Raw genomic sequence first — 22,807 nt, forward strand, 5'->3', positions numbered from 1 at the left:
AGGAGGATCAGGATTTTAAGGCCAGCTTAGACTACGTGAGACTCTCTCCAAAAAAGTCAGGGACTGGGAATGTAGCACAATAGCAGAGCATTCACTTTGCATTATGGGTGTGATTCATCCAGTACCATACACAAAAACCAGGAGCCATTCCTACACACAATTTTGCTTATAAAGCCTCTCTGAGATGGGCTTTAATATGTAGTTCTGATTGGTCTTAAACTCACAGAGATCTGCCTGCTAGGACTCCAGTCTTAGAGATAGGGTCACTATGTAACTCTGGCTATCCTAGAGCTTGCTGTGTAGACAAGCCTGGCTTTGAACTCAGATTCACCTGCCTGTGCCTCCTGAGGACTGGAATTAAAGGCATGTGTCACCAAGGCAGCCCTTGATCTCAGTTTTTTACATCAGTAAGTTAACATTAATAATTTAAGCAGTCAACCTTGCCAAAGGTCATGGTGTCTGGTGCCCTTGGAGACTTGAAGAAGGCGTTGGAGGCTTGAAGATGGTTGTGAGCTCTCATGAGGATGGAAAGTGTCCTGAGCAGTGCAACAAAGGATGTGCACCACCATCTAGCCCCCCACCCCCTAGCCTCATGTAGCCTGGCTACTCTGGAATTGACTATGTTGACTAAAATGATCCTGAATTGACAGTGCTCCCTGCCCTGCCTCTGCCTCCCAAGTGTGCTGGGTTACAAATGTGTATCACCACATCCAGCCATCTCACTATATCTAAAGTTGATGTTCTAGATGAGCTGACTAGCAAGTCTCAGGGATCCTACTTCATATTCCCAGCATTGAAATTACAGGTGCACTTCCTTCCCTCACTATGGGTAGTAGGGACAAACTCTGGTCCTTAATACTTGTGCAGTGGGTACCTAACCAACTGATCATTTCTTCAGCTCCTCATTTAGAGATACTTAGATGATTCTGTATGGAAGTAGGATTGGGTTTACCTTGTATGGGTCTCTAAAATATTGAGGATGGAGAATATAGAACATCATACTTGAATTTAATTGTAGAAAGGTTTTGTGTAGAAGAGTACAGAGTGGGCTGTTGTATCAACCATTGGTGTCTCTTGAAATTGTGCAACATTTTCTTACTAGCTGTCAGGGAAGTTATTTTTGATGGGTGGTTGGTTTTCACAATGCTTACACAGACTATGTTTCCATGTAGTTTAAGAAAAGGGTTGAGGATGTGGTGTTTCCTATTCAAGGCCTCAATCCTAAGTATGGAGTGTCTAAATGTACAGGTGTGTGCTAGTGCTCAAACCCCATCCATTTGCATCAAGACTAGAGTACATTGGGTATTGTGTTTAGATATCTTATTACCTTGAATATACCATATAGAGTTTGAGGATTCATGGCTGTGCTGGCTGGTCAGCAAGCCCGAACCACCTTCCTCTACACCCTTGAAGTGCTGGGGTCAGAAGTGACATGACCACACCTGACCTTTTACCTGGGTACTGTGGATCTTTGCCTGTGTAGCAAGCAGTCTTGCCCACTAAGCCATCTCCTTGTTTAGTCTTTTGAGGCAGAGCCCATCATGTAGCACAAGCTAGTTTCAAACTCATGGTGACCTTTGTCTCAGGTGCTAGGGTTACAGGCATTGAGTTACTGTGCCTGACTTGTACTACTTTTAAATTGTTCCCCTGCATGTACGTACACACACACACACACACACACACACACACACACACACACACACCCCGATTGTACCTGTTTTTTTTATGTATTTACACTAAACCCATCTAACCACTTCTATAAAATGAAATTTTTTAGATCTCCAGAGATTCTGTCATGCTTCTTTTCCCAGTTTAGCATGCTAAGTTCCTAGCTTAGAAAATACTTCTATTATTATTTTCCTCTTCTAGATTATGGTTTCCTTTATTTCATGTTTTGTTGGTTAGAGCTGGCACTGCTCTACTGCAGTGGCCCTCCCACATCAATCAAGAGCCTGGTCGTGGTGGTGGCAGCGGCAGCGCACGCCTTTAATCCCAGCACTCCAGAGGCAGAGCCAGGCAGATCTCTGTGAGTTCGAGGTCAGCCTGGGCTACCAAGTGAGTTCCAGGAAAGGTGCAAAGCTACACAGAGAAACCCTGTCTTGAAAAACCAAAAAAAAAAAAAAAAATCATCAATCAAGACAGTGCCCCCACAGTCATGCCTACAGACTGGTCTGATCTTTGCAGTTCTTCAGTTGACGTTCCCTCTTCTCAGGTAACTCTAGTTTGTGTCAAGTTTGCAAAACTAAACCATAGCTATTGCAAATGTTATCTTAAAATAACATCTCTTCCCTAAAAAAAGCAAGCCAACACTACCAAAAATGAGAATATGAGGAAAGAATATATAAAATTATAACCACACAGTTTAACCCCAGATGTTAGTCACAGTTTTAGATCTTCGCAACCTGGGACGCTGGGGCAAGTTCTACTGATGGCACACGATGATTAATAATAGCCTTTTGAGTGAGTTTGTGAGTAAATGAGTTTATGAGAACTGTCAAAGTAGTTACTAAACATACAGTGTTCAATGTTAGTTACTGTTAAGTGATTTACAGAGCTAATTTCACAGCCTCCTTCTTGATTTTACAGTAAAAATTATTTCGGAAGTATATGGCTGTCCCTTCTTACTGAGTTCCAGGATCTCTGCAGATACCAAAGCTGCAGATGCTCACATTGTTTATATAAAATGGTAGTTGCAGATAGCTTATACATGCCCTTTATTTATTTTGGAACTAGGGATTAAAATCAGGGCTTTGTTCATGCTAAGCATGCCGTCCATTGCTGTGTGTGCTCCCAACCCTCCTGTGTTCTTTTAAATTGTCTCTACATTACCTGTACTATATAATACAATGTTAGTGGTAGGTAAATAGTTGTTAAGGGAATAAGGACGAGAAAAAAGCCTACCTGTTAGTACAGACCCAGTGGTTTACTTCTGATGTCACAGGTCTGAGATTGGTTTAGTTTGCAGGTGTGGGACACATGGATGCAAATGGCTGGCTTTATTTTGTAGTACTAGGATTTTGTGCATGTAAGCCTGTATTTTCAGCTATTTTTTTTAAGGTTATTGTTCATTATTGTAGTACTGGCTTTAATATAAAGGTAATGTGTATATATATGTGTAGCCATTGGTTTATTCAACATTAAAGTTGGCCTTATCAAGGTCTTCTAGAAGCATTTAACGATCTGTCTTGTTAGGTAAATCTAGTGTTGATGATTATTCAGAGGTGTAGTACTTTGTTCTTTGATAGGTATTTAGATGGTCTGGCCTTTGACTTGCATCATCACTGTTTTTAGTAATCCTAGTTTCTCTGCCTTGTTCAGACACAATTTTGTGACTTGGCAAAGTGCTGTAAGTAAACAGGAATGCCATAGACGCCTAATAACTAACTTAATTTCTTACCTGCTTTTCTCCCCTCACCTTGGATATGTGATCAGCAGAAAGTTTGGAGTTTTGAAAGGGCTTTGGCATTTTTTTTTTTTTTTTGTATTGGTAGATAAGATTATTAGGCTTCTCCATCAACCTCTCTACAGTACTTTTTCCTGTCATACATCAGGCCAACAACTGGCTGACTGGAGTGTTAAGAGATATTGGTTAGTTGTTGTGCTGGAGCCAAATTCACACCTAGGGTATGGACAGTGCAGGATCTGACCAAGCAATTACAGGGGTAGTAACAAGATGTCTGAAGTTGAAGAACATTCTGTTTTTGTATTAACTCCTGCTTGTTCCTTGAGGTTGTATAGCACAGTACCCAGGTTAGTTACATTTCCATGGGCCCCAATTATTTAGTTACCAGTTTTATGTTAATAATAGTCCATAATGTCTTTCCTGGTGATCAGACCACTTAAATTCCAGAAATTGATGCAATCCATCCCATTTTACATATTGTTAAAATATAGTGCCAGTCTAGGTTTTGAGTTTATGTTTAGCTTTATAGTTGTAATATTTCTCTTGGATATGCAAATTACCAATAACCTGAGTGATTTGGCTTATTGAATTCTAGCAAGTAAATCATGAAGTCAGTTGCTATAAAATCTTTTTTAAAATAAAGGGTTGGGGAAATGACGCATTTGGTAGTGTTTGGTACATGAGCACGAGGACTCGGGGTTAGTCTCCAACACTTAGGTTCAAGGTTTTGCATTGGTGTGTACCTGTAATCCTAGGGTTGGGAGGAGCGCTTAGCTCACTGGCCAGCCAGCCCAGCTTTATTGGTGAGCTCCAGGTTCAGTGAGAGAGCCTGTATCAGAAAATTAGGTGGACAATGATTCAGGAAGATTTCCCATTGTTGATCTCTGGCTTCCACATGTACATGCATGTATACCTCCCCAAACACAAACCACAGTGTATTCTTCTGTAATGAGAAATAAAATGAATTTTCATTTAGGGAGCTGATACTAGAAATTCAAGCTTGTTGAAATGGTAGGTAATGGAAAGACTAGTCTGAAGGAGGGATGGTTAAGTCCTTAACGAGGGAGCTTGTGTAGTGTCAATGAAGGGGGCAGTGTTTCTGACTTAGTCAAAACTCACTCATGGTGTAAATACCTAAAAGACAGTATTTTAGACCTCGCACAGAGGCTCCAAAAAGAAGGAAGTCATAAAAAACGCATGCAGCTTGCATTTATTTATTGGTTTGTTTTAATAGCCTGGGTCTCACTATGTTGACCAACCTGGCTTCAAATTTATAGGGATCATCTGCCTCTGCATCCTGAATTGTAGATTCAAGTTCTGCACCATCACATCTGGTTCTTTAATTTTTTTTGGAAATTAAGATATTGGTCTTTTTTGCTTGGTTTTTAAACTATAGATTTTTTTTTTTAAAGCTAGGTTTATAGTTGACTATATATTTTCTTATCTTTGGGGCAGAGATGGCTACTGTTTTAATTATTATTCCCTTCAACTTCCGTAGGACTTCTGTTTTTGCTTCTGTCATTTTTATCCCCACTGTTGGGAATTCAAACCCAGTGCTTTGCATGGGACATAGTGAATGTTCTCCTACTGAAACTCACCCGAGGCATCCTTTATTTTAATTCAATGTGTTGAACATGCAGATATGAATAGAGTAGATTCAGGATGTCTGTCTTTTAGGTTTTATATTTTGGGTATGAGTGTTTGCCTTTATGTATGTATGTCTGTGCATCATATGTGTACTTGGTGCCCACGGAGCCCAGAAGAGGGTGTCAGGTCCCTTGCCATGTGGATGGCCTGGAAACAAACACAGGTCCTCTGAAAGAGTAGCAAGTACTATATACTGCTGAGCCATCTTTCCAACCCTAAAGTGTGTATCTGACAGACAGGATCCATGCTTATGCAGTAGGCTTCTTTTATGTCACTGAAACTGGTTATTTATTTAATTTTTCTAAGTTTGCTTTTTCAGTTTTATATTTCTTTTTTAAAGATTTATTGACTTATGCATACAATGTTGTGTTTGCATGTATCCCTGCAGGCTAGAAGAGGGCGCCGGATCTTATTACAGATGGTTGTGAGTCACCATGTGGGTGCTGGGAATTGAACCCAGTATCTTTGGAAGAACAGCTAGTGCTGTTAACCTCTGAGCCATCTCTCCAGCCCCAGTTTTATACTTCTTGTCTGGGTGTGACTAATAGTTAACAAAAATAACATTGATTGCAGAGCAGGAGATTTTGCACATTAGAAATGTCTTTCAGGGTTGTACTGAAGGGCAGGCACCTAGTTTGCTCTTTCTGGAGCTGGGGTCTGTTCCCAGCAGGAAGCTCGGGGTGGGAGCTCATGCCTGGGGGAGGAAGATTCAAGGTCAGCCTGGGCTGCACAGGGAGTTGGAGGCCACCCTTGGCTTCATAAGACCCTGACTGGGAAGAGGGCTGTGAGGCTTAGCTTGGCTTTCTCCTCCCTCCCTCCCTCCCTCCCTCCCTCCCTCCCCTCCCTCTTCTCTCCCTCCTCCCCCCCCCCCCCCATCTATCTCTCTGCCCTGGAACTTGTTTTGTAGACCAGGCTGCCCTCAGACTCACAGAGATTCACCCGCTTGCGCCACCATTGATTGCCCAGCATGGCAAACACATTTGCATCCTAACAGTTTTCAGTATATTTCATCTGAGCTACTTAGTACTTGGTAATATGGTGTTGATGTGAAAATATTGTGTACCAAAGTCTTCCAGAGTTCCCCTCTGTGAATCAGAAAAGCATTTATTAGTTGCATCTCATGGTACACAGGAAAACCCATAGGAGTCAATTCTCTCCTACTCTGTCAATGGGTCTGGGAAACAAATTCAGTTGTCAGTCTTGGGAGCAAATGCCTCTTTAGCCTCTGAGCCATCCCCCCCCCCTGGGGGGGGGTTGAGGGGTTTCTTTGTGTGACTGTGGCTGTCCTGGAACTCACTATGTAGACCAAGCTGAGCTTAAACTCAGAGATCCACCTGCCTGTTTCCCAAGTGCTGGTTTTAGAGTCATGTGCTTCTACCACCAGGCTCTCCCCCACTTTTATTTATTTACTTTTCATTAGTTTAAATCCTGGAAAGGTACAGCATCACACGGATTCTGTGTCCGATGGCCTTTGCAGGAAGGCTGCTTTGGAATTTGACACGAACCATGCCACTGTTTCCATGGGCCCTAGTTACTTTTCCCAGATCACTCTGGTTTTGTTTGGTTTGCTTCCAAGAGTCACTGTGGTTTTTTTTTTTTTTTTTTTCTTTTATCTTTATACACATGAAAACATCTCTTACCCAAGTAGAATTCTGTTTCCTCTTGGGCATAAACACCTTCAGTTTTAAGAAGAGCTGTGTGCTCTCTTTGGTTCCAGGAACCTCACTTACAGCCATCAAAAATGGCCTTGCACTACAGCCTTCCCAGCAGGCCTCCACAGGCAGTAAGGACTGGGAATGGAGCCCAGGAGCCAGAGTGCTTGGCCTAGCATATACTAAGCATTGGGTTCGATCCTGAGCACTGGGTAAACCAGGCATCCTAGTGCATGCATTGAATCCCGGTGCTCAGGAGGGGAAGCGGGAGGATCAAAGTTCAAGGTTATTTTAAGCTACAAAGTAAGTTTGGTTACATGGGATGTTGTCTCAAAATGTCTGAAAAATAAATAACTGAGTTTTCCAACATTAGTCTCTTTTAAAATATTTTTTCTTAGCCGGGCAGTGGTGGAGCACGCCTTTAATCCCAGCACTTGGGAGGCAGAGGCAAGCGGATCTCTGTGAGTTCGAGGCCAGCCTGGGCTACCAAGTGAATTCCAAGAAGGGCGCAAAGCTACATAGAGAAACCCTGTCTCAAAAAACCAATAAAATATTTTTCTTTATTTTTGTGTGAGCCTACATGAGTATACGTATACCACACATGTAATGGAGAACACAAGAGGGTGTCGTGTCTTCTGGAACTGGAATTACAAGCTATCTTTGTTACTTTTCTTTTGCTCTGATGAGACATCATGACCAGGGCAACTTATAATAAGAGAAAGCATTTAGTTGGGAACTTGCTTACAGTTTCAAAGGGTGAGTCCATGGTGGAAACATGGCGGCAGGCAGGCAGGGAGGCATGGCGTTCAAGTAGTAGCTAAGAGCTACATCTTATTATTGGTTGGAGTAGAGGGTGTATGTTTGGGGTGGGGGTGGGGTTGGGGTGAGACAGGGCCTGGCCTAGGCTTTTGAAAACTTTACTCCAGGGTTGGGGATTTAGCTCAGTGGTAGAGCGCTTGCCTAGCACAAGGCCCTGGGTTCGATCCTCAGCTCCAAAAAAGAAAAAGAAAGAAAACTAAACCTTCTCTCCAGTGACACACCTCCACCAAGACCCACCCACCCTCCCTCCTTCCCTTGTCGCCAACCCCCCACCCAACCCCCCCCACCTCCAGACAGGGTTTCTCTGTGTAGTTTTGGTGCCTGTCCTGGATCTCTGTAGACCAGGCTGGCCTTGAACTCACAGAGATGGGCTTGGCTCTGCCTCCCGAGTGCCGGGATTAAAGGTGTGTGCCACTCCTCCCCCCACCCCCACCCCCCCAGTTTCTTTTGTAGCCCTGCTGTCCTGGAACTCTCTGTAGACCAGGCTGGCCTCAAACTTGGAGATCTACCTGCCTCTGCCTCCTGAGTGTGTCTAGGCCTCACCATCTAATCCTTCCCAACACACTTTCAACAACTGGGGACCAAGCAGCATTCAGACTTGAACCTATGGGGGCCATTTAAACCACCACCCAGGCGACGGTGAGCTGCCATGTGGGTGCTGGGAACTGGGGTCGTCTGGAAGAGCACCATATGCCTCTAACTGTTGAAGCATCTGTAGCTCCCTGGATTAGTCTCTTGATGGTAGGAAAGCAGCTTATTGTCTAAACATGAGCTCTTAGTAAATACTTCATGAGATGTGTCTTTAGAGTTGACTAGAGTCGGTTTTTCATTTTATGTCCAATCTAACTTAACAGGAAGCAGTAAATAACAAAGACTTAAAGATGATGTGTGAACTGTTAAAGTAACAAAGTATATTAATTGTGACATGCCCTGTTAGCTATCAAATTGACTGTAAGCAAAGAAAGTTTTTTGGTCTTTGGTTTTGTTTTGCCCTGTTGGGGATGGAGCCCAGGGTTCACAAATGCTAGCACTAACATCCTCAGGAGCAGTGCAAATGATGGCTACAAATACTATCTTATTTTAATTTTGCACAATATTTTAAAATGAGCACTGCATAGTTGTATGATAGGATGGAGGCTATTTCTATATAACTAGGTAATTTTTTTTCCTTTTTCCTTCTTTCTTTTTCTTTTTTTTTTTTTTGTGTTTTTTGTTATTTGTTTTTTTGAGACAGGGTTTCTCTGTGTAGCTTTGCACCTTTCCTGGAACTCACTCTGTAGCCCAGGCTGGCCTCGAACTCACAGAGATCCGTCTGGCTCTGCCTCCTGAGTGCTGGGATTAAAGGCGTGTGCCACCACTGCCCAGCTGGTAATTTTTGTGATTATAAAAGTGATAATTTTTAGCCAGAAGGCATATGGATCTATGTTCAAGGTCAGCCTGGCTTATTTGGTGAGTTTCAGGCCAGCCAAGGTATCTCCCCCAGCCACACCCTCAAAAAGAAGTAATATGACTTCTACCATTGGTTGAAGATTTTCCCATAGAAAAAGTAATATTATAAAGTACGGAACTCTTTGTTTTCCAGATCCTAGAAACAAAAGAATTAATTTAGAATGCAGAAGCATAATAAAATTAAATATTATTTATGTGGAACAAACTTAAAAATGTAAGACTTTAGGCCAGCCTGAAATTTGTAAAGTAACTTAGGCTGGCCTTGAACTCATGGTCTTCCTGCCTCCGCCTTTCTTGTGACTACAGTTATGAGTCACCATACCTCCTGGTATTAAAGCTTTCAGAACAAGATTTTTCACACAAAAAGATTGGTCCAAGTTAGGTTTTTGTTGGCCTTGCACATGATAGATAAATGTACCATTGAACTATGCCTGCAGTCCACTGTAGGTGCAGGGGTGTGTATATCTGTGTGACAGTGCATTCTTTTAATCTCAGTACTTGTGAGGCTGAGGCAGGAGGCTTGCCATGAGTTTTAAGATCAGCCCGGGCTTTATAGATAAATCTCATTTCAAAAAAATCAAGCCAAAACACTGGCTTACATCCTTTGTATAACAGACGAGAGCAAGTCTGCTCCTAGTCTGTCTATTGTTTCTTTGGAAAAGGAGGATAAGGTATGGAAAACAAACCCTCCCTCAAAACAAACAAACAAACAAACAAACAAACAAACAAACAAACAAGTAAACAAACAAAGAAGTAAAAAGCAAGAGTAAGCCATTGGGTGTATTGCTACCTTTACCATACAGCAGCAGCACTGACAGGATGGCTCAGCAGGGAAATAAATGTCTTCCCAGCCAAACTTGATGTCAGCCTTAGTTTGATTTTCAAGACCCAATTGATAACGAAACACACACCTGAAATTGTCCTCTGACACCCATGTACGTTTGGTTGTTACGTGTGTGCCCTTTCCCAGATAAAAATGAATGCCATTAAAGACGTTAACAGAAAAATAAAAAATGTAATTACTGTTTATAGTGATTGAGCCTCTTACCTCCGGCAGCTCCAGAATTCTAGGTACATAGTTTCTGCTTATGGGAATCTTGACTCTTTTTCTTCTTCTTCTGTTTAGTTCATGTGTATATGTTTGTAGAGTGTGTTCATGTGTGCATGCATGCATGTTCACTTTTGTGGATATGTCCCTGTGTGCAAGTGAACATGCTCTGGAGGCCTGAGGTTCACATCAGGAGTCTTTCCTGTTGGCTCTTTGCTTCATTTATTGAGGCAGGGTCTTGGTTGGTCCAGAGCTTGTCATCTGGCCAGCAAGCCTGCCCTAGTGAGCCCCCATCTCTGCCTTCTGAGCACTGGAATTACAGGTGGGCCACTACACTCTCGGCATGTATGTGGGTTCGGGGGGGGGGGGTGATCTACACTCCGTTGCTCATGCTTATGTAGCAGTTAATGTAACCACTGTAACCACTGAATCATCTCCTGGGCTCTTAGCTCTTTGATTTACTTGAGACATTATTCAGCTATGGCCAAGAATCCTGGCTTGGCTAGTATGGTAGTCTTGTGTCTCTTGGTCTAAATTACAGTTAATGATAATTTCCTCACTAGGTCCATCTGAGGGTCCTGGGCATGCACAGGAAGCACTGTACACAGTGCGGGGCAGCAAGCACATGTGTATTGCTTATGTCAGATACACCAAGGGGAGATGCTAAAAGGCATAGCATGAGTGTGGAAAAGAATGTACATCTTAGCTGATTTATGAAGAGATTGGAAGTGATGAGGTAAAAGATCTGTTTAGGGAAAAGATTGAGTTGAGAGTTAGGATAGCATGTGATTATACTGTTTTCAATAGTGATTCTCCTTTAGATGTATCATTGATAATGTATGTAAGACACATGCACATAACTATAACATGACTTTTTTCTTTTGAGAATGGGTTGATGGTACATCTTGGCCGGCTAGAGATTTGCCTGCCTCTGTCTCAAGAGTTAGCACTAAAGATGTGTGCTATCATTTGAGGCTTTTAAAAACCTTTCTTTTATGTTAATCTTCATACCTTTGCCTTCCTGTCAGAATTATGGGCTTACTTAAGGAAATTTCACTCCCTACATTTCCCATCTCTAAGTGTTTGATTGTCTACTAGCATGTGTGCATTTGTTTGTTTGGGAGACAGTCTCACAGTGTTGTTCAGGCTAGCCGTATACTTGTGGTTCCCCTGCCACACCAGGCCCTTTTTTTGAATACATGTGTTTTTAAGTCTTTCCTGACCCATTAGCTACTTTTTAAACTTATAGGTAGGTAAATTCTTGTTTATTGAGATATTATACCAAGTTTACTATATAGATTTATAGCAGAATGTTCTTTCCATTGCTGTGTTTTAACAGGTTTATAATATATTGAAACCTGAGTTGTTTATTTTGAGCTTTTTTTTTTAAAGTCAGGGTTTCATATATCCCAGGCTACCCCCAAATTCATTATGTATCAGGATGATCTTGAACTTCCAGTTTATGCAGTGTTGTGAATTGAATCCAGCATTCTACCAATGAAGCCTTATTGCCATCCCTTTTGAACATATATCATATTCTCTCTCTCTCTCTCTCTCTCTCTCTCTCTCTCTCTCTCTCTCTCTCTCTGTGTGTGTGTGTGTGTGTGTGTGTGTGTGTGTACACGTACGTACACGTACGTACGTACAGCTCATTGGGTATAGAGGTTAGTGGACAATTTTTGGGATTCAGGTCTCCTTCCCTTCAGGATCCTGGGCTCTGACTCAGTTTGTTAGGTAGCAAATAGTTTCCTCACTGAGCCACATTGTTGACCCTTATTTTGAACATTTTTAATAGTCATTTTAATTATGGTCAAAATGAAATACTTCAGTTGGTGTGGTGGCTGAGGTAGGAGGAGTGCTGTGAGTTTGCCAACTGGGGCCACACTGGGCTACAAAGTGAGGTCCTGTTTCAATAAAAACAAGAACCAAAGAGAACAACCAGATCCTCCATTATGAATATTTGTGAATTAGGACTTTCGTTGCCTTCTAACCTATTTCTCTATCACCCTTTGCTTGCTTTCTTTTATTGTTGGTGTTCCTAAGATTGTGCAGTGAAAGAAAACATTTTTTCCAAAGTTTTATTTATTTTCATGTATGTGTTTATACGTGTGCCTACCTGAGTTTATAGGTATCACATGCACGCAGGTGCCAACAGAGGCCATTGGATCTCCTGGATCTAGAGTTATAGGCAGTTGTGAGCTGCCTGTCTGAGTGCTGAGAACTAACTATACCTGAGTCCTCTGCAAAAGCAGTCAGTGCTCTTAGTCACTGAGCATCTCTCCAGCCCCAGGAAAACAATCTTCAAGTACAGAGGAGGCTGGTGGAGGCCTTCCTGCTGCCCCACTGCTTTGACTTTGGTTTCATGTGTCCTGTGATGACTGCGGAGCCACACTGTTTGTTACACATTCTGACACCACACAGGTCCCCAGACAGAGACGGCCCTGTTACACATACCTGGTTAACCAGCACTTTTCAACTGGGACACATTGATCATGTGATTTCTGCTTGCTTTTCTCATAAAAGATGCATAATCTCTGATACACTCTTGAGGAAACACCGAGCATATCACTCGTGCCTGCTTTTGGTATACGTTGTTTGAAGATTTTATTCGACCGGGTTAAATGGATCTCCTTTGGTGTTAACATGTCTTGTCCTGTAAGGTTGGGAAAATCACAGTTGATGACCATAACAGCACACATGACATTACTGACCTCTGTGGAATCGCACTTGTAATTTGGTTTTATGAGCAGCTCCATTTCCTAACCAACCCAGCTGAAGACAAAGTGCAATACTAAAGTGCATTTTTTCCCCCTGCGGCAATGCAAGGTAACAGACGTACTGTTTTATTCGTCCAGTGGAAGTTAGAATTGGAGAGTTGTAAGATCTGGAGGGGTGGGGACCTAGGGAAGAGCTGGGTGGGATTAATGTAGAAGTGATTTCTCCTGAAAATTTAAGACATGCTGGTGGTGCTGGTGGACACCTTTAATCCCAGCACTTGGGAGGTAGAGGCAGCAGATGAGTTTGAGATTAGCCTGGTCTACAGAGGGAACTCCAGGATGGCCAGGGCTACACAGGGAAACCCTGGAACACAGAGAAACAGAACAAAGAAAGAAAGAAACAAACAAAAAAAAACACTCCCAATTTTTTTTTAATTACTTCAGAAAGTATTTTACATTACACATACTCATGCGCTCTATTCTGTCTATAGGCTATCAGGATTTCTATACAAACAAAAAAAAAAACTTAAAAAATTACCTCAGAAAATCGTTTTCATTACACATACTCATGTGACTTTGTTTTTTTTTCTATAGGCTATCTCAGGTTCATCTATCTAATGCTATCTTTATTTATTTTCAGTCTTTGACTGCTTAGTAACATTGTAGCATATAGCTTCTATAACCCCCCCTCCTCTCCTCTCCCTCACCCCCACCCTCCTCGAACTCATGATTCTTCCGCCTCCTTTTCATGTTCTGGAGTTAAAGCCAAAGCCATGTATTTTCTAAGACAAAGGGGTTTTGGGTTTGTTTTTTGTTTTGTTTTGTTTTTTTTGGTGGGAGAAGCAGCAGGGTATGGGAGAAGGGGAGATTTCCTTTTGTCAAGTTCTGGTTGGTGTGGCACATAGACCATGGTGACCTGGAGCTTTCACTGATCCTCCTGCCTCTGCCTCCCTAGTGCTGAGGTTACAGGTAATGCTCTACCCTGCATGGCTTTGCTAAGACAGTTTTATTCTAAGTTTCTTTTTACTTTTATATTTGTGTCTGCTCATGGAAATTTAACCTTAGGGTAGCCTTGTAACTGTGTGTGATCATTTACACTTGTGAAGATAAATTGTCTTCAAAGGTCATTAATAATGGTATTTAAGAAAGCTATTTTAGGAAATCTCCATATTTAATTAAAATATTTTTATGTATATGAGTCTTTGCCTGCATATACATATATACATTTGTGGAACACCAGGTCACCCAGATCACCTGGAACTAGTTAAAGATGGTTGTAAGCTACCATGTGGGTGCTGGGAACCAAGCCCAGGTCCTCTACAAGAACATCAAGTGCTTGTAAACCACAGAGCCATCTCTTCAGTTCTTCCATATACCAGTTTTTAAAAAACTTATTTTGTGTGTGTGTGTGTGTGTGTGTGTGTGTGTATGTTTACACTGCACCTTAGTGTATGAATGTGGACCCATTTGTGTACAGAAGCCCTTGGAGGTTCAAACTCAACTCAGATCCTCTACAGAAACAGTAAGCTCTATTAACTGTTGAGCCATCTCCAGCCCCACTATTCCGATTTTTAAACTTTTTTTTATTATAAAAATAGTACAAGGTGCATAGTATGTCTCTTTCTGTCCTGAAAAGTGATCAGTTCAGTGATCTCACCCACTAGCCCTGCCTCTGCCTCCTGATTTTGTTGAAAGGAATTTTAGTTGTTTTTAGGCAGCCCTGGCTGTCCTGGAACTCACGTTGTAGACCATGCTGACTTCAAACTCAGATCCTCCTGCTTTACATAGTCTTAAATCTTAAATTTTTGGTCCCAGTTTAGGGCAGTATGTCTTTGTTCATGATAAGTTTTTTGGAGGAAATCTGTTCCTCCTAATTGTCTTCTTTCCTTTTGCTTTTCTACCTTTAGTTACCCTTTACATTATAAAAGATGTTAAATACATTTGCTCTGTTCTTCATCAATAGCTATTGTCTGGTCTCTTTTTATTTAAAACTTTAAGAAGAGCAGGCTGGAGAGAGAGCTCTGGTGTTCAGGTGCTCAGGTATAAGGACCTGAGTTCAGTCCCCAGAACTCACATTGGGGTGTGTTGTGGGGGTGGTTCACTCTAGAGGTGGAGACAGGTGGATCCCTTGGGTTTGCTGGCTGGGCAACCTAGTCTACCCAGTGAGTTTCGGGCCACTGAGAGACCTTGCCTTTTTTTAAAAAAAAGTAAGTGGATCAATAAAGAGGAATGTGGGGACCACAGCACCTGGGGAACAACAGCCGAGATTATCCTCTGCCTCCATTGGGGGAGCACATCTCTGCACACCCATCACCCCACCCCACCCCCACCACACACAAATTCTAAGGAATGAAAGCCAAGAAACAGCATACAGAACACAATGTAATTAAACCTGAGGAATGATAATGCTGTGTCAGTTAAAAGCTCTTCTGCCTGTTGAATATCAAGCTAAGATAATCTTTGCATTATTTTAAATAATGTTACTTTACTGTTGTGTGTGTGTGTGTGTGTGTGTGTGTGTGTGTGTGTGTGTGTGTGAATTGTGTGTTCCTGAATTGAGGTCAGAAAGACAGCTTTTGGAAGTTGGTTCTTTCCAGTGGATTCCAGGGATCAAACTCAGGGTTATTAAATTTCTATAGCAAGTGCCTTTAGCCACCAAGCCTTCTTCTTGACCCTTTCATTTTATGAGCTATTGAGAATGTCACAATTAAATTATCTTGAGTCTTTCTCACTTGCCCTAGTTGTGTTTTCACCTCTACAGATTTTAGTAGTTTTCTTTTCCTTCTCTTTTTTTGGTTTTTTGAGACAGAGTGTCTCTAGCTTTGGAGCCTTTCCTGGAACACACTTTGTAGACCAGACTGGCCTGGAACTCACAGAGACCCGCCTGGCTCTGCCTCCCCAGTGCTGGGATTAAAGGCGTGCGCCACCACCGCCTGGCCTAGGATTTATTTACTTTTATGAGTATGAATGTTTTGTCTGCATGTATGTTAAGTACACTGTGTGTCCCTGGTGCCTATGGAGGACAGAAGAGGACACACTGGATTCCCTGGAACTGGAGTTATGGACTGTTATAAACTACCAAATGGAACAATTTAGGCTCCTCTGCAAGAGCAGCCAGCGTTCTTAACTGCTCACCTATCTCTCCAACCTCAAATTTGAGAATTTCAGTTTTGCATTTTGAGCAAATTTTATCTTAAGAAATTATTTTATTTTGGTTATTTTTTTTTGTTTTAATGTATATGAGTGTTTTGCCTGCATGTATGCCTGTATACCACATGGATGCCTGATGTCCAAGTAGGTCAGAAGAAGGCATTCGATCCACAGGAGCTGGACTTAATAGACAGTTGTGAGCCACCATGCCAGTACTGGGAATCAAACGTAGTTCCTCTGGAAGCAGCCAGTGCTCTTAACTGCTCAGCAATCTCTTCAGTAGGGTGTAAACTCTTGAATAACTTTTCTCTCAGAAATTTTTAAGTTCGTAAAAAATGTTTTTATTTGAGAATTAAATACAGTGTTTCTGTTTGTTTATTAAGACAGTCTCATTATGTGCCCCTGGCTGGCCTCAGCTGGCTGTTCAGAGCATGCTGACCTAGAATCTCACAGAGATCCAGTTCTCCCTGCCTCTGCCTTCCAAATGCTGGTGTTAAAGGCTTTGTCACCATGCCAGGCCTCCCTCAGAAATTTAAGGCTTTGTCACCATGCCAGGCCTCCCTCAGAAATTTAAAGGTAACTAACTATCTTTATCAGTTTTCCTGACAAGAAGTTAGATACTAGTTTGAGCCTCCTGGTTTTTGCCTCTTCATTTGTCCCCTACACGCTTTCATTTTTGAGACATGAATGTGTCTCTCTGAGTAGCCCTAGCTGGCCTAGTACTTAGTATGTAGAGTAGGTTGGCTTCCTTGGGCATTTGCACACACTTTGAAAAAATGCTTGTTTTGTAAGTGTATGTGTGTGTGTGTGTGTGTGTGTGTGTGTGCGCGCGTGCGCGTGCGCGCGCGCGCGCGCGCGCGTGCCCCTGGAGGCCAGAAGAGGGCGGTAGACCCTGTGGAGCTGCAGTACAGGTGGTGCGAGCTGGCCAAGGAACTGGGACCGAGCAGCAAGTTCTCTTGACCTGGATCAGCTCTCCAGCACTTCTGTGCACGTCTAGTTATTATTTTTCTGTGTTTAGGTGAGAATACAAACTTCAACTTTCTTGGATTCCTTTATAGTTTGCAATCTTTATTCCATTTGAATATTTTTTCTTTGTTTCCATTTCTCTATATTCTTAGGAGACAGGTGTTGAATCTGTTACTCAGCACATCTGATGATCTTTATTTTGCAAGTTTCATTTTTCTTTGGTCTGTTTTAATCTTCTCTGCTAGGTCTTTTATTACCTCTTCCTCTTTTTCAATCTTGGTGAAGGTACCTAGGATCTCAAGCATGCTAGGCAGGTAACTGACCACTGAGCTACACCTCATCCCAGTATGTTTGCTTTTAATGACAGATCTCTTGAGGCTCTTCTGTAGCCATTGAAGCAGATGTTGTTTGGCTACTCTAATATTCCCCTTTATTCTTCTTGGAGCCTCTTAACCTGTTCCTTTGTCTTGATCTTTCTGTTCAACTTTTCTCAAATTTGTAGTAATCCTCAGTTGATTCTTCGTCGTCGTTGTCGTCTTCTCCTCCTCCTCTTCCTCCTCCTCTTCCTCCTCCTCTTCTTCTTTTTTTTTTTTTTTTTTTTTGAGACAGGGTTTCTCTCTGTAGTCCTGGCTTTCCTGGAACTCACTCTGTAGACCAGGCTGGCCTCGAACTCACAGAGTTCCACCTGCCTTTGCCTCTCGAGTGCTAGGATCAAAGGCGTGCGCCACCACCTCCCGGCAACCCTATATTTGAATAGTAGCATCTTTTGACTGGTAAAATTGATAAGTTATCTCATCTTTCTTTTGGAGTTAGGGCCACTGTTTTCCTGGAGGCTAGACCTCATGGTGTATGTGTAGTGAGAAGAGAGTGTTATAGGCTGATGTGGAATTGCTTTAGTTTATTCTATTCTTAGGTTGAATTGCATTTTCTTTCCCTTTTCTTCATTCCCCTTTCCATCCATCATGGTCCATATTGTGACATTTTTATAAGCTTTATGTTGCCTTATTCTATTGTAGGTATTTTTCCAGTTTACTCTTTGCTAAGAAAGCAATTGTTTGGCAATAGCCAAGGATAGCTGTTCTATTAAACTGGGAATCAGGAATGGCTTTCTGGACAAGTTACCCTATGGAGAATCCTATACTGCAGCTCAACCCTTGTCATTAAACTGCCACTAAACTAGCCTTTACTACAGTTTTACTTGTTTTTACATTTATTTTGTGTGTGTGCGTGTGTGCGCGTGCATGCACTTGTGTATGCCTTGGTGCACATATGAAGGTCTGAGGACAGCTTGGAAGAGTTGTTTTTTGTCCTTCCGCCATGTGTGTCTGAACTCAGATTGTTAGGCTTAGAGGTATGGGCTTTATCCACTGAGTCATCCTGTTGACTTTCGACTGTAGTTGAGGCTATTGCTTGTGTCCACTGTTCTCTTTGCACTGAGTCCTGTTTCTGTTCCTTTCTTCTTGCTAGAAACTTTCTCCCTGCTTTTAATTATTTTTGCTTTTTATTTTTGTTTGTCTGTTTTTGTATTTATTCTTGCTTTTGAAGGCAAGGTCTTCAAACTCTGTATAAACCAGGCTGGCCTCAAACTCAAGGAGATCTCTCAGTTTTCTGGGTGCTGGAATTAAAGGCATATATTGACATGTCTGGCTTATTTTTCCATTTCTTGACCTGGGCTGGTTTATCCTTCATTAAGCATCTTGGGGATCCTTTATTCCCAGGCTGTCATCGTAGTGATTCCAAATATATCTAGTGCTGACACCTGATCGACAGTGCACTGTGGCCCAGAACTTCCAAACTCAAGTGAACCTCCTGTCTAACCCTTCCAAGTAGCTGGGACTACAGGCATATGCCACCACACGCAGCTTAATTCTCCATTTTTTTCTTTTCTTTCTTATTTTTTTTATGGTTTATTTTGAAACGGGGTTTCTCTGTGTAGCCTTGGCTGTCTTGGAACTTGCTCTCTAGACCATGTTGGCCTCAAACTCAACAGAGATCTGTCTGCCTCTGTCTCCTGAGTTCTGGGATTAAGTTGTGCACAACCACTGCCCAGCTGTGTGTGTATATTTAAGTCTGGGTTGTTCATACTTGCTAGATAGCAGACACTACCACCGAGCTGTTCCCCCAGCCCTAAATCACATAGTTAGATTTAAGGTTATTCATGACATTGGAGGATTTAGAGGTAAGTGATCAATAAAAATAAAGATTCATGAGTTAAACCTATTGTCACTTTTCGTATGTCCTCTGAAATACCTTAGTATTCTTTAAAATAGAGAAAATGATGTAAAGAAAATCAACAACACATTTACACCATAAATGAAAAGGAAGTGGTTGATGTATTTTTAGTATTGGAGATGACACTTTAATCTAGTAGAATCTGTAGTACTAAAGTATCGTTTGCAATTTTGAACACACGTATGCTGTGTGGGTGTTTGTGTGTGTGTATCCACACACAAGTGTGTTGGAAATCAAACCAGAGGCTTGTATAGGCTGAGATGCTGAGAATTAGATCTTTTTTTTTTCAGGGATCATTTGAAAACTGAAAATTTAATGGATTTATTTTGGGAAAGGGCCCTCAAGTCATTTTCTGCGTTCTGTACTTTTCCCAGTGACAACAGTTCTTCTTGGGTAACTAGGTCTGTTGAAATAGTCCCACAGTGAGTGTCTTCAGGACAGAGATTAGATCAAAACTAAAGCTCTTATTTATTGAGTATGTATCCCAAGCATGATGCTTAATGCTTCATGCATTTCATGTAATTTCTGAAATAATCTAGTATTTGAATAGTAATCTGCATTTTACATGTGCCAGTATTACGGCTTACAAAGGGTTCAGTACATTGCATAATGACATAAGTAGTCTGAGACATGATTGGTCTGTTTTTTCTTGAAGTTTTTTACTATTACTTGTAGTATAGGTAACATAAGTACCTATTGGAATTAAAATATATTGACTCCAAATTATTTTACTTGTTGTAAAAGTTTTATTTTTGCTGTGCAGTAGTGGTGCACTCAGGAGACCGAGTCAGACAGATCTCTGTAAGTTTGAGGCCAGCCTGGTCTACAGAGTGATTTATTTGTATGAGTGTTTTCTTACATGTATGTATGTGTACTGTGTGTGTCTGGTGCTTGAGCAAGTGAGAAGGCATCAGATCCCCAGACTGGAGTTAGAGACAGTTCTGAGCTGTCGTGTGCGCTCTGGGAACCAAACCCAGGTCCTCTGGAAAAGTAACCTGCGCTCTTAACTGCTGAGCATCTCTCTAGCTCAATATTTTACCTTTTAAAGTTACTCTGTTTATTTTAAAGGAATTTTACTTTTTTGGAATTGTATGTGTATAAATGTTTTGTCTGTGTGTATGTTTGCCCTAGGTGCATGCCTGGTTTGGAGGAGGTTGACAGGGTGATGGACCTCCTGGAACTGGAGTTAGGGATGATGATGAGCCACTCTGTGCTCTGAACTGCTGAGCCATTGCCCGACCCCCATTCCCTTTGACTTAGACAGCATCTCTGTAGCACAGGCTGACCTCACATCGGAGCTCCTCTTGCTTTAGTGTTTTGAATGCTGCTGTTACAAGTGTGTGTCCAAGAGTTTTTCCTATAGTGTGCAAGGGGATTATTGAAGGTTGTACTTAGAAATGAGAATTCCCGTGATTTATTCTTGGTATTCTTCAGAGATGAGGGCAGAATAAATCAGTCTATTTCATAAAAGATAGTTTTGTTTTGTTGGGGATTGAATCTGTGGCCTCATCTGGTAGGCAAGTAATCTGCCTCTGAGCCACATTCTTACTCTATGTAGTTTATTATTTTTTTTTAAAGATTTATTTATTTATTATGTATACAGTGTTCTGCATGCATGTGTCCTTGCAGGCCAGAAGAGGGCACCAGATCTCATTACGGGTGTTTGTGAGCCACCCTGTGGTTGCTGGGAATTGAACTCAGGACCTCCGGAAGAGCAGTCAGTGCTCTTAACCACTGAGCCATCTCTCCAGCCCTTATTTTGGTTTTAGACAGGTCTTACTGTGTAGACCAGGCTGGCTTGAAACTCAAAGATCTGCCTGCCTCTGCTTTCCAAGTGCTGGTATTAAAGGTGTGTACTGCTACACCTGGCCAACACTTTTGGCTTTTCATAATTTTTTTTATATACTATTCCTTCATTTTTCTTTTGAGACAGGGTTTCTCTGTGTAGCCCTGGCTGTCTTGCATCTCCCTCTGTAGACCAGGCTGGCCTCAAACTCAGAGATCCACCTGCCTCTGCCTCCCAAGTGCAGGGATTAAAGGCATGCACCACCTCCTGGACTTTATAAACATTTTTGATCTCTGGATTTGTCATTATTTATTTGATAAAGAATAAGGTCAGCCCTGCAATCACAGCACATGTGAGACTGAGGCAGGACTGTTCCAGTGTCAAACCTAGCCTGGGCTACAGTGGAGAGAGAGAAAGAAGGAGGGAGAGGAGAAGGCACAACACTTTAAAAAGTTCCTATGATCCTTGTTTCATGCCTTTATCATAATAAGGCTTTGAATGGCTTGGGAATTCTAGATGCAAAGCTTTTTTGTTTGTTTTCTGAGACAGGTCTCACAATGTTTTCTTGGCTAGCCTGGAACTCACTGTGTAGAGTAGGCTTGTATGTGTGCCTTAGGAGTGCTGGGGTTAAAGGCCTGTACCATCCCAACCAGCTCAGAGCTTTTTTCTCCATCTCAGAACTTCCAGGATCCCCCCCCCCCCCCCACTGTCTTGGAGTCTGTATTTCTGAATGATTTTGCTGTATTTTGTAACCTGTCCCTCAATGGAATTTATTAGGTACTTCCTCATGACTAGACTTGAGAGTTACTGTTTGGAGAAGAACACAAGTGCTGTTTGATCTCCTTATCACGGATGCATACTGTTGCTGAGACTTGATGTTACCCTTGGTTATGTCCCTTCTCTACACTGCACCTTCAGAGTGACGTCACGGTACATAGCTTCCACTCAACAATCAGGGAGTATGTGTTCTTAGCCTCCCTGAGAGTGGAGAAGTAACTACCTGAATCATTCCTGGGAGATTCCCCTCTACTCCAGTATATATGTTCACTTATTTAACCAGTGTGGATTAAATGTGTTTATTAAGGCACTTTTAAGATGATGGAAACTAATCATCTCCCATTTGAATTTTTCTCATTTCTGCTTTTAACAAGTGAGGATAATTGTCAAGATCCAGTTGGGATATGTGTCATCTCAGAATCTTCATTTGTGCAAAGAAAAAAGCCTTAGAGCAGCAAGTTACACTGTAGGAGATTGCACAGTAGATACCTACTCCTAGCAGTAGTTGGGGATTCACGGGACCTTGGTGACATTTTTGTCACATCTCTTCTTTTCTTGAAGATATGGATACCATTATGTATCTAAACTTAGGACATTAAAAACAGTGTAGACATTATCTGACCAACTGAAAATGAGCCAATTCACCTCCTCTACCTGACTTTTGGAGGAAGACTTACCTGAGAGTATCACGTAATCAGCTTTTGTTTTTTTCTTGATTCTCCTTTTATGAGAGGTTTCAGTTGTGCCTCCAGTTTCTGGCCCTGGTTATCTGTACCAGTACTGTTACTACAGCATGGATCCAGCTTTGCTTCTCAATTCCCGTGTTATTAAGAGAAATCTCTCAAAATATTACCACGGCTGGCCTTAAATGCTCAATTCCAATGTTGTTCCACCACATCTTCCTGAGTACATTAAGCTGTACACATAGACTATTGCCATTGGCTTACAGATTTTTGCACTGATCTTGTTACTGCCAGACTTCTAGCCATCTTTTTTCTGTTTTTTTCTCTTTGAGACATGTCTCACATGTGTTGCCATGACTGGCTTGGAACTCTCTATGAAGACCAAGGTGGCCTCAAACTCATAGAGATCTGCCCATTTCTGCTTCCCGATTGCTAGAATGAAAGGTGCAGTGTGTGTGCCCTCCTACCCCTATTTTGA

General features: G+C 41.8%; 1 protein-coding gene and 1 pseudogene across 2 annotated transcripts in view; one reads left to right on the plus strand and one right to left on the minus strand.

Moving 5' to 3' along the window:
• Wdr33 (WD repeat domain 33) overlaps nucleotides 1–22,807 on the plus strand; it is a 114,694-nt gene that overhangs the window by 51,801 nt on the left and 40,086 nt on the right. Inside the window, exon 8 of one of the 2 annotated variants that reach the window (XM_076554878.1) lies at nucleotides 7,101–7,337. The exons of the other annotated variant lie outside the window; for it this stretch is intronic. Coding sequence (XP_076410993.1) covers nucleotides 7,101–7,276 — 176 coding nt within the window. The 3' untranslated portion in view covers nucleotides 7,277–7,337. Of the gene's footprint in view, nucleotides 1–7,100; nucleotides 7,338–22,807 lie in introns of those variants that run through there. 2 annotated transcript variants of the gene reach the window in all.
• LOC107401337 (large ribosomal subunit protein eL33 pseudogene) lies at nucleotides 6,472–6,927 on the minus strand (annotated as a pseudogene).

The sequence above is a fragment of the Peromyscus maniculatus genome, chromosome 19 (genome assembly GCF_049852395.1).
Source record: "Peromyscus maniculatus bairdii isolate BWxNUB_F1_BW_parent chromosome 19, HU_Pman_BW_mat_3.1, whole genome shotgun sequence".
Taxonomy (NCBI): Eukaryota; Metazoa; Chordata; class Mammalia; order Rodentia; family Cricetidae; genus Peromyscus; species Peromyscus maniculatus.